The 13,172-nt window shown below is 40.7% G+C and overlaps 1 protein-coding gene across 1 annotated transcript in view; it reads left to right on the plus strand.

Moving 5' to 3' along the window:
- Positions 1 to 6,342, plus strand: part of TBC1D4 (TBC1 domain family member 4) — a 179,924-nt gene extending 173,582 nt beyond the window's left edge. The window contains exons 18-20 of the mRNA XM_090258746.1: positions 17 to 186; positions 2,823 to 2,999; positions 5,529 to 6,342. Coding sequence (XP_090114872.1) covers positions 17 to 186; positions 2,823 to 2,999; positions 5,529 to 5,762 — 581 coding nt within the window. The 3' untranslated portion in view covers positions 5,763 to 6,342. The remainder of the gene's footprint in view (positions 1 to 16; positions 187 to 2,822; positions 3,000 to 5,528) is intronic.
- Positions 6,343 to 13,172: the final 6,830 nt, after the last annotated feature.

Here is a 13,172-nt window from a genome sequence, read left to right on the forward strand (position 1 = left end):
TGTATCTCTTTTTTAGATATTATTTTTCTTCAGGGAACTGAAGTTATATTTAAGGTTGCACTCAGCCTACTGAGCAGCCAAGAGTCACTTATAATGGAATGTGAAAACTTTGAAAATATCGTTGAATTTCTTAAAAGCACACTACCTGATATGAATACAACTGAAATGGAAAAAATTATCACCCAGGTATGATTTAAATGATAGTAATAAGATACAAGGTTATATAGCAGTTTCTGTATTATATATTAGTATATAATTATTATTGAATGTTTCTGCATAAAGATGTAGTGTTGCTTGACAGGTGGGTTTTTTTTTGTTTTTTTTTTTTTATCAGAGGTATTTTACTTAGAAATGAAACTGGTGTGAAATTTCTATATTGCGACATTTTCTACATGACTGTGCACAGGAAAAGTTGTTCAGTGCTACATTATGAGTTTTTAGGAATCTTTCAATTTAGACCAACGGTAAGACTGAAGATAGAACTGATAGTTAGGAAGATCTAATTAAAATGAGGCCCACTGATATTTGTACCATTTCAAATTCTGATTAAAAATATAAGGAATGCTTGTGACAAGAGCATAGGCTTAGGAATTAGCCAGTGTGGTGTTTGGGACATCTTCCGGCTCTGTTATTGGTTGTTTGGCTTGCACACCTAATCTGAAACCCAGTATTCTGTCCTCCAAAATGAGACAGTACTGGTCCCAGGGTTTTGTGAGGCTTAAATGAGGAGACTTGTAGCAATCAGGGTCCGTTGTAGGAAGCAAAGTCTGCCTTTAATTATTCAAATGCAGGTGCATTTACAGAGTTGTGTGCAGTGATAAGAGAATCAAAAATTCATGTCCAGGAACTAGAAACAGAGGGAGGATGTTCATGCCCGTTGTGCTGAGAGAGCAGGGGAGGCTATAATGGTGCTACTGGCCCAGTGAGTGCAGGAACTATGGGGGAGGGATCTCTGCAGGTTGTTGGTGAGGCAGGCAGGCAAGGAGCAAGGAAGAAACATCCAACCTCTCCCTCCTGCCCCTCTGATCTCCTGCTGGCACCTCCCATTGGCCATCCCCAACCAGAAGCCAGCAGGAACTGAAGTGTAGGGAAGTTCAGGGAAGCTAGGTCTGCTTCCTGGGGTCCAGAGAAATGCATGAGGGTTGAGAATGGTTCTGGGTTTGGTGCCTGCTTTTCTTAGGGTCCAGGCAATTGGTAGTTATATGTTGATGTTGCTTAGATGACATGGAAAATGCTTAAGACTATGTTTGTAAATAAGGCCGTCATCCTATATGAGTATTGATAAAAGTCACCGCTTTCCTAGAAGCACTTGGGATGGCAGATAAAAGGCAGAATTTGGAGTAGGACAGAGGGGGTTTGAGACCTAGTTCTGGTAGTTGTGTGACTTTGGGCAAATTACAACCTCCCTGAGTCTCAGCTTCCTCCCTACAAAATGGGAACAACAATAATGATCCTATTACTTTCCCACATTGCTGATAGGAACAAATGTAGCCAATTTGGTTGGAAATTTTTGTATACTAGAATCCGCATGAGAACATGAACTCATTATATTATTACATGTAAAATTTTCTCTCTTACATGGAATCTAAATTATAAGTAGATTACTCTGTAAATATCAATGAACAGTTTTTACTTGCTAAAATGCTCTGTAAGCTTAAAAGCATAGTTTTTTGTTTTGTTTTTTACACTTTTATGTATTCTTCAGAAATATCATTTTGGACTGGCAAGCAGTCAAAGATTGTGGTTTTAAAGAGTGGTGATATCTGATTTCAAAATAATGAGGGAATTACCTAGATTTAGAGATTAATACTAGAATTCATGGATAGGATTTATAGGCAGACAGATTTGGACTTGATATTAGGAAGACTTTTCTAACAATTAGAATTTATTAACCATGGAAAGAACTGTTGATATTAAAGTAGACTTTGATAACCTTTATTTATGATAACTGTAAAAAGATATAAATAATGGAGAAAAGTACAAAGGAGAAAATAAAAGTAACTATAAATCTCAACACCTTGAGATTAAATTTTTTATATTTTTCAAATGAGATAGTCTAGAAATCTCATTTAAATTTTAAGATTTGAGTATATCTAGTTATAGGAGGGTAAGTCAGAGTCTTTTGGGGTTCTTTTTTCTCCATTGCGTTAGTATAGACACCACTGTTTATGTGACAATTGCTGCCTCACTTTCCCTCACAAGTTTAGACTAAGGAGGGGTTCCGTATTCTCTAACTGATAAGTAACCTGTCTTCCTATTTGCTGGCAATATGGGAGAGTGGAGGCAGCTCAGGGTGTACAGGTTCGAAGATTCTCTGTGTGGTAGAATATGTAGGTGTCTACTAAGAGGCTCACATGGACCACCAGGTGGATCAAAATGTTTAGTATAAGACCTTTTTGCCCCATTGACAAATAATTAGAAGGGTTTTGGGTCTCATTATTATAGAAATATCCAATGCAATTTTACTTACTAATCAGCACAGATGATCTCTAACCTACATAGGAGTTACTCAATAACTAATGTTGTTTACCTGATATGTTACATTTGGGGAGATTGTTACTAGATTACATGTATTTTGGTTACAACACATCTTTGAACGTTAACTTATTGTAGTGTCTTGGCCTCATTATGAGAATGTTTCCCTGTGTATCTATAATCTATTTGTCCTTACATTGACAGTCATGCTTGTTATTTTTATTTTGGTATGTCATACTATTACTCATTAGTAAGTATTTGGAAATCTATGAAATATACCCTATATACAGACTGCCTCTTTGTATGCGTACTAAAGGCCAGACTGACCCATGGTGTTTTCATGGCAGGTTTTTGAGATGGATATTTCTAAACAGTTACATGCCTATGAGGTGGAATATCACGTACTGCAGGATGAGCTTCAGGAATCTTCATATGCCTGCGAGGACAGTGAACCCGTGGAGAAGCTGGAGAGGGCTAATAGCCAGCTGAAAAGACAAAATATGGACCTTCTTGAAAAATTACAGGTAAAGACATACAGATTGAACTAAAGAGCACTTGAATGCCTCCTGCCCATACAGAGCTATCCCGGGAATGCTCGGAGTGTGACATGGAATGAACCATTGCTGCCAATGGGCCACCATGTGTCACACTGTGTCCAGCTGTGTCCATGGTCTATGGGGCTACAAGTGCACCCTATTGATTTAAATGTCACTTGGAAGAGGACATGTCCACTCACAAAATAGTTAAATGGCAATTCAAAGTAGAATATGGTTAAATATCTTATGGGTGTGGCACATACAGGGCGGGGCAAAAGTAGGCTTGCAGTAGTTTGTGTGGAAAATAATACAATAAATAACAATACGACAATCACTCTGTTTTGGGTGCTCACAGTGGTAAACTTTTGCCCCAGCCTGTATTTGGTTAAATTCAAGGAATAGGGGGCTGCATATGGGAAACTGGAAATGCTCTGGGGAACTTGGGGCTTGAGGCGACTCTGAGTGGCTGGTGGAAGGAAGGTGGGAGGAGTGGGAGGGGTTGGTGTAAATGAGGAGGCTGTGGCTGGCAGCAGAGTAAGCTTAGTGTCAGTTTACCAGGGACCTTGGGGAGCAATGGGATAAATACGATGGAGGCAGAACTGTGGATACCTCAGTGTGAAGCAGAAAAGGAAATGTTTCCAAGTGTTTGAGCCAAAGCTGAGAAAGACCAGTCTGGAAACTTAGATGAGGACCGTTAGGTTTGTGCCTGGAAGAAGGGAGCAGTCAGGTGGACCAGCTCAAAGCCTTATTGAAGAAGTTCAAGCAGGCGGCTGAGTCCCAACGAGCGGACTGCTGCACCAAGGGAAGGGATAGAGGGATTTTTAAGGACGTGGAGCAAACCCTCAGGGGGATGGGTCACCCTGCTGGTCAGCTCCAGAGTCCAGGGTATAGGTGTTTGTGAAAGAACAATGTCCTCTGATTAGAGATGGCTGTCAGGAGACTTATGGTAAATGATTTAGGGAGAGGAGAAGGGACAACAGGGATGTAACTAGTTCTCAGCAGGATACCAGCTATGCCTCAGTTGCCCCTGTGAGTGGGGAACCTTGTAGCTGGGTGCATGGCCGGTGATTCAGACCCTCCTTGTTTCAGCCCAGGCAGTGGCTCAGGTCCTGCATGACTGCAGGCCACAGTTCCCGAGAACACAGTGACCACTGTCCATAGCCTGTTCTGCAAGACCTGATTCAGGTGGCAGGTCACGGGGCAGGCAACATGGGGTCTCTGGCCCTAACAAGGACAGATTAGAATGGGGAGAGAAGGGAGGGAGGGAGGCCAGCTAGAAATCATTTGCACGCATCTGATTGGGGAGAATGAGAATTGCCTAGAGTAAAACTCACAGAAATGGAAAGAAAAGGACACATGTTTGGGAGAATTAGATGAAAATGTGTAATACATAACCCCTGCCATCAGGTTTACGATTACTAGGGAATATAAAACATTATATATTTATTTCTAAATAAATGCACACTTACAAGGGCAATAAGCAATTCAATAGAAATTAATGTTTCACATTTGCGAATTATATGATGTGTGCTGTGTATTCAAAGCCCTGAGGGCTGGAGGGAGAGGTTAGAAGGTGAACCTACTGGTGGATGGGGGGTGGGCAGGGGAGAAGAGTTCTGAGTTAGAGCTTCAGCGCCTAATGGCTCCTTGTCCCTCACTTCTCAACCCTGCACCTGTTCCCAAACTAGAGAACACAACAGCCTGCTTCTATGTGGCGAATGCTCTGGCCCAACTAGGAGAGAAATAGCTCAGAAATGAGGGAACTCTAGTCATTGCTCCCCAAGAATAGGAGCAATAACTTCCTTAACTTCATCTTACAGTAGCTCTGGCCCACAGAAAATTTTATGCCTTTTCTTACTAAAAACAAAAAAAAGTCAACATTGTTTGTCTTAAAAAACAAATAAACAGTTGGGATAGTGTTCATTATTACATGGATATTTCAATAATGGTTAATCATGTACTTCCTTATTAGGGAGATGTGTTTGCACCTGCTTTATATAATGATTTTTATTAATAGTTACAAATGTTTTCATTGACAGTTCAATATTGTCGTCATGTCTGGGTTTCCAAGTTATGTGGTTACCTCTGACACCCCCCAAAACCGATAGGGTCCTAGCTATATGTTTAGAAAACCCCGCGTTTCCATCCAGAGGTGGAAGGCCCCTGTAAGCACCTCAGGGCAGTGCCAGGAACCTCCTGCTTCTCCATTAGATCCTCTCACTCCAGGGAGCACTGGTGTGTGGGGTGGGGACCCTCACTCACCGCCTTGGGACCATGACGTAATGCTGCATTTTTGGTGTGTTCAGTGAAATGAGAGCTATTTTGTTAGTACCAGAGTTATATTTTTGAGACACCTGTAAATCTCCATTTCATGGAAGGCTTCGAGTATTTACTTCATATATTATTTTATTAAGTCATATGATATGATTGCTTAATATATGTAAGGTCTGGCTGCTGCTGCAGTTTAGAACCAGAGTCTTCAAATTTCTGATTTGGAGGATTTTCCCCCCCCAACAGGTAGCTCATACTAAAATCCAGACGTTGGAATCCAGCGTGGAAAATCTTTTGACCAGAGAGACCAAAATGAAATCTTTAATCCGGACCCTGGAACAGGAGAAAATGGCTTATCAGAAGACGGTGGAGCAAATCCGGAAGCTGCTGCCGGCCGAGGCTCTGGCCGACTGCGAGTCCCTGCTGAGAGAAATGAACTGCAACCCCAACAGCAAAGCCAAGACGGGAAGCAAGTCCTAACGGAAGGCCTGCTGTCTCAGCAGAACGTGCTCCGGGAGCGGGAGCGGAGGAGAGAGGCTGCCCGCGGCGGGCGCAGCGCGGGACGCCGGCGCCGACCGAGCCACCGGGGCCGGTGCTGAGCCCGGGTGCCCTGCAGGGGGCGCGCTGTCCTTAGAGTTTGCCAATCCTAAGCCATTGTACATAGGCAGACTAATTTTTGTTATTATTGTTGACTTTGTACATATATAAAATGGACATCAAGAATTCATGCTTTCGGATAAAAGGGGAAAATGTATATTTAGAGCAATTTTTTAAATCAGAAACTTCATGAAATCCACACCAAAGGGAAGTTCAAGCGAAATGTCCCTTAACACATGTGAAATCATTTCATCTTTGTCGTGAAACAGAGCTAGAGAATCTTGGTGTATTGAAATATACTTGACAAAAATGAATGTATTTTTCTTCTCCAAAGAACAGCATGTTTCACGCAATAGTGGAGAGGTGTATGTCTGTCTGAAAATGTATTGACGTTGTGTATACGAGGAAAATGACTGATTGCCAGTCATGCTTTTGTGGTTCTTTCAGGAAGATGGGGGGGGGGGGGTGTCTTCTGCTCCTGCCTGGTTTGTGCCAACTAGCATGTCGTGTCTCCATGCATTTGGAAAAGCAAGACATTGTGGCTGAGTCTACCCACCCAGTTCAAGGTGAAAGCGAATATTGCTAATATTTTTTAGCAAATTAGACCAGCATTGTAACTCAGTATCAGGCCTCAGAATTTGAATTTAGGACCTAAATATTCCCATTCAATTTTTTTTTTAAATTTAAATAACTCTTACATTTGCCTTCCTTTTACTTGGTGCCAGAGTTGGTGACAAGGATTTGCCATTTTCCCACCAAAATGTGGAAGCTCTTCTTTTCTCTACCTTCAGTGAAGGATAAGGGAATGCAATTATTATGAGTTTTTTCCAGATGACATGCTGTGTTCCGATACTTTTTTTTTTTTGACAGTTGATAGAATATAATAAGCTTATAATCATCTTCAATGTGAAAATTTATGAGAACTGTGAAACGTTTAAAGCAAATTGTCGAAATTTGTTGGAAGGGAAGGGGAAAGTAGCAGCAGGCCCTTCGAAAACATGCATCTCTCATACATCTCTGCATTTGGACTCCCAGCTTTCTCGGCCACGGACAGCGGATTGGAAGACGTTCTCGCATGCCAGGGGTCTGGAAGGAAAGGAATTTTCACAGTACACGTGCAGGTCTCCACGTCAGAGATCATTCTGTGATGGGGCCTCTGGAAACTGATGTAGCGTTTTTGCCTTTCCAAAACAATATTTATCGTTACTGCTTGCGCAGTGCTTATATTATCACAGATGGATTATCTGGGATAATTTTCTCCAAAGGGAGTTTGTTTTACACACGCTACACTGTATCATGGCAAAGAATCGAGCTCTAAAGGTTTTGGAAAGCTTTGAGCAGTTGATAAGCCTCTGCTCTCCCCGCTCTGCATTATTACTCAGTGTAGCGGTAGTGATTCTTGTTACAAATCAACAAGCCCTCTCATCCAGGCAGTTTCTTAAAGAAAATGAAGTCTCGTTAGTCAAGTTATATAATTTCTAGGTTCTAGAAAATGCTGATTCTCGGTACCCCATTCAGCTGGGGCTACCAACTGATTTGTTGCTGGTTTTCTCCAGAATGTATTTGTAGGAGAGGCTTTTTATTTTTATTTTTTTCTAGTGATGAAAGTTACCTGATGGGTGTGATACACAGGTGGTAGCCAAGGAATCTTCAAGTTGGGAAAATAAACTTGTCAGTTGTTCAGTTTAAAGTTAATTTCATTCTGGATGTTCAGAGGCAATGTTATGAGTTGTATTACGGTATTCAGAGGTTGAGGTGTCTTGGATACAATATTTTCTTGAAAATGAATTTCCTTTTCTTTCCTGATTTTGTAAATGTTGCATCAATTATGCTTCATACATTGTTACATCTTCATAGGGTATATGTAATGTCTAGGTCATTTCCAATAAATACATTGCTACAGTTGCCTTGGCTTATTTGTTTTACTTTTGTTGGTTAGAGTCCTTTACAAATTATGCATGGGTTGGATTGTTGCTACTTAAAATTGGTTCACTGACAGTTCTTTCTAATAGAATCAGAGACAACAAAGATAAGTTTTAGGAACATTTTTGAAAATACATTTTTGGTTACCAATTTTAAACTTCTTTCCAATGGAGACTTTGACTGATGAATATAAACAGAAAAAGACAACCACACTGACAGATTTGTAGTCTATCCCTTCTGTTGTCTGTGCCCCCTCATAAATAGCAAGAGAGAGGAAGACAGTACATTTTTAAATGGGCTTAGCTTCCAAATAAGGATGAAGGCACTTATTTGGTCGATATGATATGAATGTGTTTACATAAACTATACATCTTCAGGATATTCCGTGTATGTTTGTAATCTAATAAAAGTATACCTTATCTTATTGTTAACTTTAGGAGTATTAAATATTTTGCGCTACATAGCGTAGTTAAACATTTTGAGTGTCAACATAGGCTTGTGTAGTATGATCTCTTAATATCCATGCTGACAACACATTATCACCGTTTCACCCCCCACCTCCGTGCTAGATTTAAGAATAGGAAATATGTCCTTGGAAGTATATAATCCTCTACCACAATGTGCCACTCTTACTAGCTGTGATATGTTGAGAAAAGCACTGGATTTAGGGTGGAAAATTTTAGATCTGAATCTTGGTTCCACCCTGTAATTGACTCAATGAATAAATCATGTTTGAAGCCAAGCCAGATGTCTAGTGTTCTGCGGTGGAGAGGACACAGTCTGTCCTCACTGAGCTTGTGGTCTGGTTGCAAGGGGATAATTAGAAAACAGGAGAGTTTATACTATAACAGGTATACAAAGTAGGGAAGTGATGTGTGATGGGAGCCTAGAAGATCCAACTGAAATTGAGCAGGTTGCATTAAGCAACAGATGAATGAGAGATGATGGTTTATTTCTGAAATCATAACACATCCCTGAAGTATAGTTAGTGTTCCCATGAGGGAGGGGCAAGACACAGATCTGACATACAAGTTCTTAGCAGACCTTGTGAAGGAGTTTGAACTCGACCTAGAGAGAAGTGGGAAACATTAAATAAAGCTAGTAGCCTGGAGAGGGTTATGACCAGATTTGCTCCAAGCCATTTTATACATGTGGAGAGGAACTAGGGATTGGGAGACCACAGTTAGGTGACTACAATCAAAATCTTGACCAAAAAAGAGTTAAAGCCGTATCTTGGGCAGTAGCCTCTGGGAAAGCAAGTTGGCTTCGATTTGTCTCTCTCTCTGATATACAGTTAGTCAAGTCACTGAACCCTGCTAGTTCTGTTTGCAAAATATTTGCCCATGTCTCCCATTGCTACTGCAGCTACCTTAGTTCATATCCTTGTTCTGGTGGGTTAAACTGAGCCTCCAAGTATCAGAAGAGAACAACGGAGAGAGAAGAGTGTATGTGAATGTGTGTGTCTGTGTGTGTGTGTGTGTGTGAGTGTTGGGGGGTTTATTAGCCAGCCATAAGGACTATTAGCCAGACTTTGACATTCCTGGAAGAGCTGTTCTTCAAAACACTCTACCTCTGTGGTGACTAATTCAGTCTAATGCAGCTTGTGAACCTAAGTTTTTCTGACTCACAACAAAACTGGAGTTGTGTATGTACAGTGAGGAAGACTACCTAAACAATGGGGTGTTTCCTAAAGGACCTTGTCTGGAAGAGGTCCCCTAGAAGGCACTCGTGGGAGGGCAACCAAAAGGGCCCTGTCTACCATTTTAGCTTTCTGATGACTACTCATCAGCAATCACCCTTTATGTCAGCAACAGAGATTCGTACTTGACTTCAAATCTGGGAATTCCAAGGCGTACATGAAGAGTGTGGTTGTTAAGAATTTAGTTAATTCATTCCAGTTCTCTTGGGTCTAGTCTTTAAACTCTGACTGTTGAAGAACTCACAATTGGCCAGTTTCCTCTGGAGAATTTAGTCATCAGTTGGCCCGATGATTTTGGGCTTGTTTTTCCCTTAAGTGTATATGGCTGAATCATGAATGGGAAAATATAATCTTGAAACAGTCTTGCACTTAGATTTTTAAAAGATTAGTTTTTTAAAAATTTAACCTTTATTATATTTTTTCCATTACCATTTAGTCTCCTTATATCCCCCTCCCCCCAGCAATCACCACACTGTTGTCCATGTATGAAGTATAGAGGAATTTAGTCAGATTCGTATATTGATTGTTATTACTGAGTTTTCCACTAGATGGCACTATTGTTTCAATTTATTCGCAATGATCTGCTTGCTTTGGAATGGGCTTCATGGGACAGCAAGCTACTTTAAAAAATGTAGTTCACCACCATTCTGCTTCCAGGTAAAATATCTCCAATATAGAAAGTCTGGCTTATTTAGAAATACCTTCAGGGAAAGTACTTAAATTTCCCTTTGTAACATCTCTAAAACTTAATTCTTTTTATTGTCAAGAAACTTTTATATCAAACTTGTATTTTTAATACTGCTGATTAAACACATTTCTTCTTCCTCTGTTCTCAATGGAGATGAAGAAAAACAGATCATCTTCTTATATATAAAAGTCTTTCATATATAGAATAGACCAATATAAAATTGCTTTTCATCTTTTTTTTCCTCAAGGCAAAAATAATATAATTTTTTAAAAGTTTTCATCACATTTCTTCACGATTCATTCTGCTTAGCTTTTGATGAGATCTGGAATCCAAATGGAATCCAAAATACTCCTTTTCAGGGCTGATTCACTTGTTAGTTTTCCAAAGTTTCAGCAATATGAGCTAACAATAGTTTCTTGAGTTCTCAGACAAACACAGAGGATGAAGCCAATATTGGTTTAAGTCACCATCCTTTTGATGTTGATCACAGACACCAGAGTAGACAGGTGTTCATCAGCTCTGACTTGTCCTGGCCAAACTGTCTTTGGGTGCACGAAGCTCTTTCCCACCCCCGGACCTTGTTATTTCCTCCAGTGGGATTATTGCAACATCTGCACCCTGTGCTCCTTCTTCTTGCCTGGCTCCTACACTTCTTCACCTGTAGCTTAGACATTGTTTTCTCAGGAGTCATCCCCAGAGCTCGCCAGCCAGTATCTGCTGTCCTGTAGACATGGCATGGGTCCCAGAATAGTCTCCCTTAACATCTTGCAATTCTCTTCTGTAGAGTTTTGCACACGTGTAGCAATTTATTTGTGAACACCTGTTTTAATGTTCATTCTTTTTTCCCCATTAGCCTCTATTAAATTAGGGATAAGGTCCATTCCCCGCCCCTCCCTCCTCATAGCTCCAGAACTTTTACTGGGGATACAGCAGGCCCCTGGTGTGAACTCAGTGGGCCTAGTTTAACGAATGGACTCATTCTGGGTTATTTTGCATCCTTTCCTTTTCCAGAGATACAACAATTCTTAGTAGGGCCATTAACAGGAATCAGGAGATAGGAGTGAGGCTTACTCAAAAGTCTGAAAAAAAAAAAAAAAGCCAGGGACATAGATTGGAAGAAAGAGAGTGGTACACACCTTTTTGATAAGGAAGAAAAAGCCAGGTTTTAAATTTCATATTATGGGCAATTAAAACTATTGATGGGCCTTTAAAGAGGGAAATGATATGATCAGATGGTTACAATTCACAGGAATGTTGAATGCTTCAGGAGGACAAAGACCCTTTGTGCTGACAATTGTGCTGATAATCTTGACATTAAGCCTGCTCTTCTTGGCTGGTTGTAATTTCATTTCCAGCTGTTATTTTAGAGGTTATTTCACTGTGCTTTAGAAACCTTTCACACGAAGGAGGATGACAACAATGATGTCGACTATAATAACTTACTGCACTGCGGGCCACGCACTGGGCTAGTCGCTTAGAAGCGTTTCGTCGGCGATCCAATGTCAGCAAGCATAACAATCACCTGGGTTACTTCTTCTCCTTAAACCCAGGCACAGCTCATTTTATTGCCCTTTCCTTTATTGCGCTTCACAGGTGTTGCATTTTTACAAATTGAAGGCAAGACTCTTCACTATAAAAAAGGAATACGACTCGCTTTATCACACTTGTTTCATTGCCGCGGCCTGGAGCGGAGCCCGCAGCGTCTCCGAGGTGTGCCTGCACTGACTGGTAGGCTCCACTCTCCGAGTTTCTGCTTCGCTAGGTGTGGGTGAGGCTGATGCTGCTGGTTCAGGGCTACCCTTTGACAACTACTGCATTATATCATATAATCAAGACCACTCTCAGAGATAAGCACGGCCATAATTTCCTTTTTACAGACAAGGAAACGGAAGAAGCTGTGTCTTGAACTTGACTGCTCATCTCTTTGAAACACTAAAAAATGAAGTCACTACCTAAAAGAGGTTACAGGAAGGAAGACTCAACAGCAGGTTTAACAGGGAGGAGCTCTGAACGTAGAAGCCCTGGTTTAGGTTGTTCTATTATTTACTACTAAGGTTTATTATTTACTACGGCTCAATTACCAAAAATTTCCTAAGGCTCAGTTTTCTCCTTTGAGAATGAGAAGACTGATGGTACCATGTGCCCATCGATGTATTACGAAATGGTGCCTTTTTAAGGCTTTGTGAACTCTTGAATACTAAACAAATGTGAAATTACTTTTGCCCTGATTCAAAGTGAGACTTCGCACTAGATACCTCCCAGCTGGAGATAAGGGAGCCGCGTTTACTTTTTTCCACCCCGAGCAGTCATAATGCCCAGCTCATATTCAGGTAGTTATGTCAAAAAAATGTCCTTGGGTTTTTTCTCTAGGCAGGCATAACCAGAGACAAAAATCTTTTTTATATCATCTGTGCGCTTTCCGGAAAGCACCAAATTACGGGCAGGGCTAATGGGTTGAGAATGCTTAATGCTAGTTTCCTGTGACTTGCTTATGACATATCACTGTCTGAAAAGCCATCACAGAGGAAAAAGAAACATTCATAGTCTGATTTAAATAATGGTCGCATCTTTGCAATGATGACAGTGTGACAGTTTATAGGTTTTAGATGGTGACTCCTTCATGCTGTAAAAACAGTTCAGCTGCCAGTGGATTTACAATGATTGCCACACACATCCGTGAGTTTTAATAGGGGAATTGAGTGGGCAGCTGCCATTACAAGCAGGTAAATTTAGTTGGACGAACGTATCCATCAAGCAGAGGTAACATTATTCTCTGCTCTGAATGCAGAGGAAAGGAGAAAGAGATCCAAAGCTGTAATAATAATGAGGACAATCTGTATAATACTCCACAAGATAGCAAAATGTCTTTATTAAATTCTACCAAGCGGCACCTTCACTTTGGGTCCTCACTCATTGAAATGCAAAGATTGCAGTATTGAAACAAATGTGTTTTTTTTTTTTGAGTGATTTACCTGTGACTTTC

This window comes from Furipterus horrens, unplaced genomic scaffold (assembly GCF_987537825.1).
Source record: "Furipterus horrens unplaced genomic scaffold, mFurHor1.1.pri manual_scaffold_12, whole genome shotgun sequence".
In the NCBI taxonomy this organism is placed as follows: Eukaryota; Metazoa; Chordata; class Mammalia; order Chiroptera; family Furipteridae; genus Furipterus; species Furipterus horrens.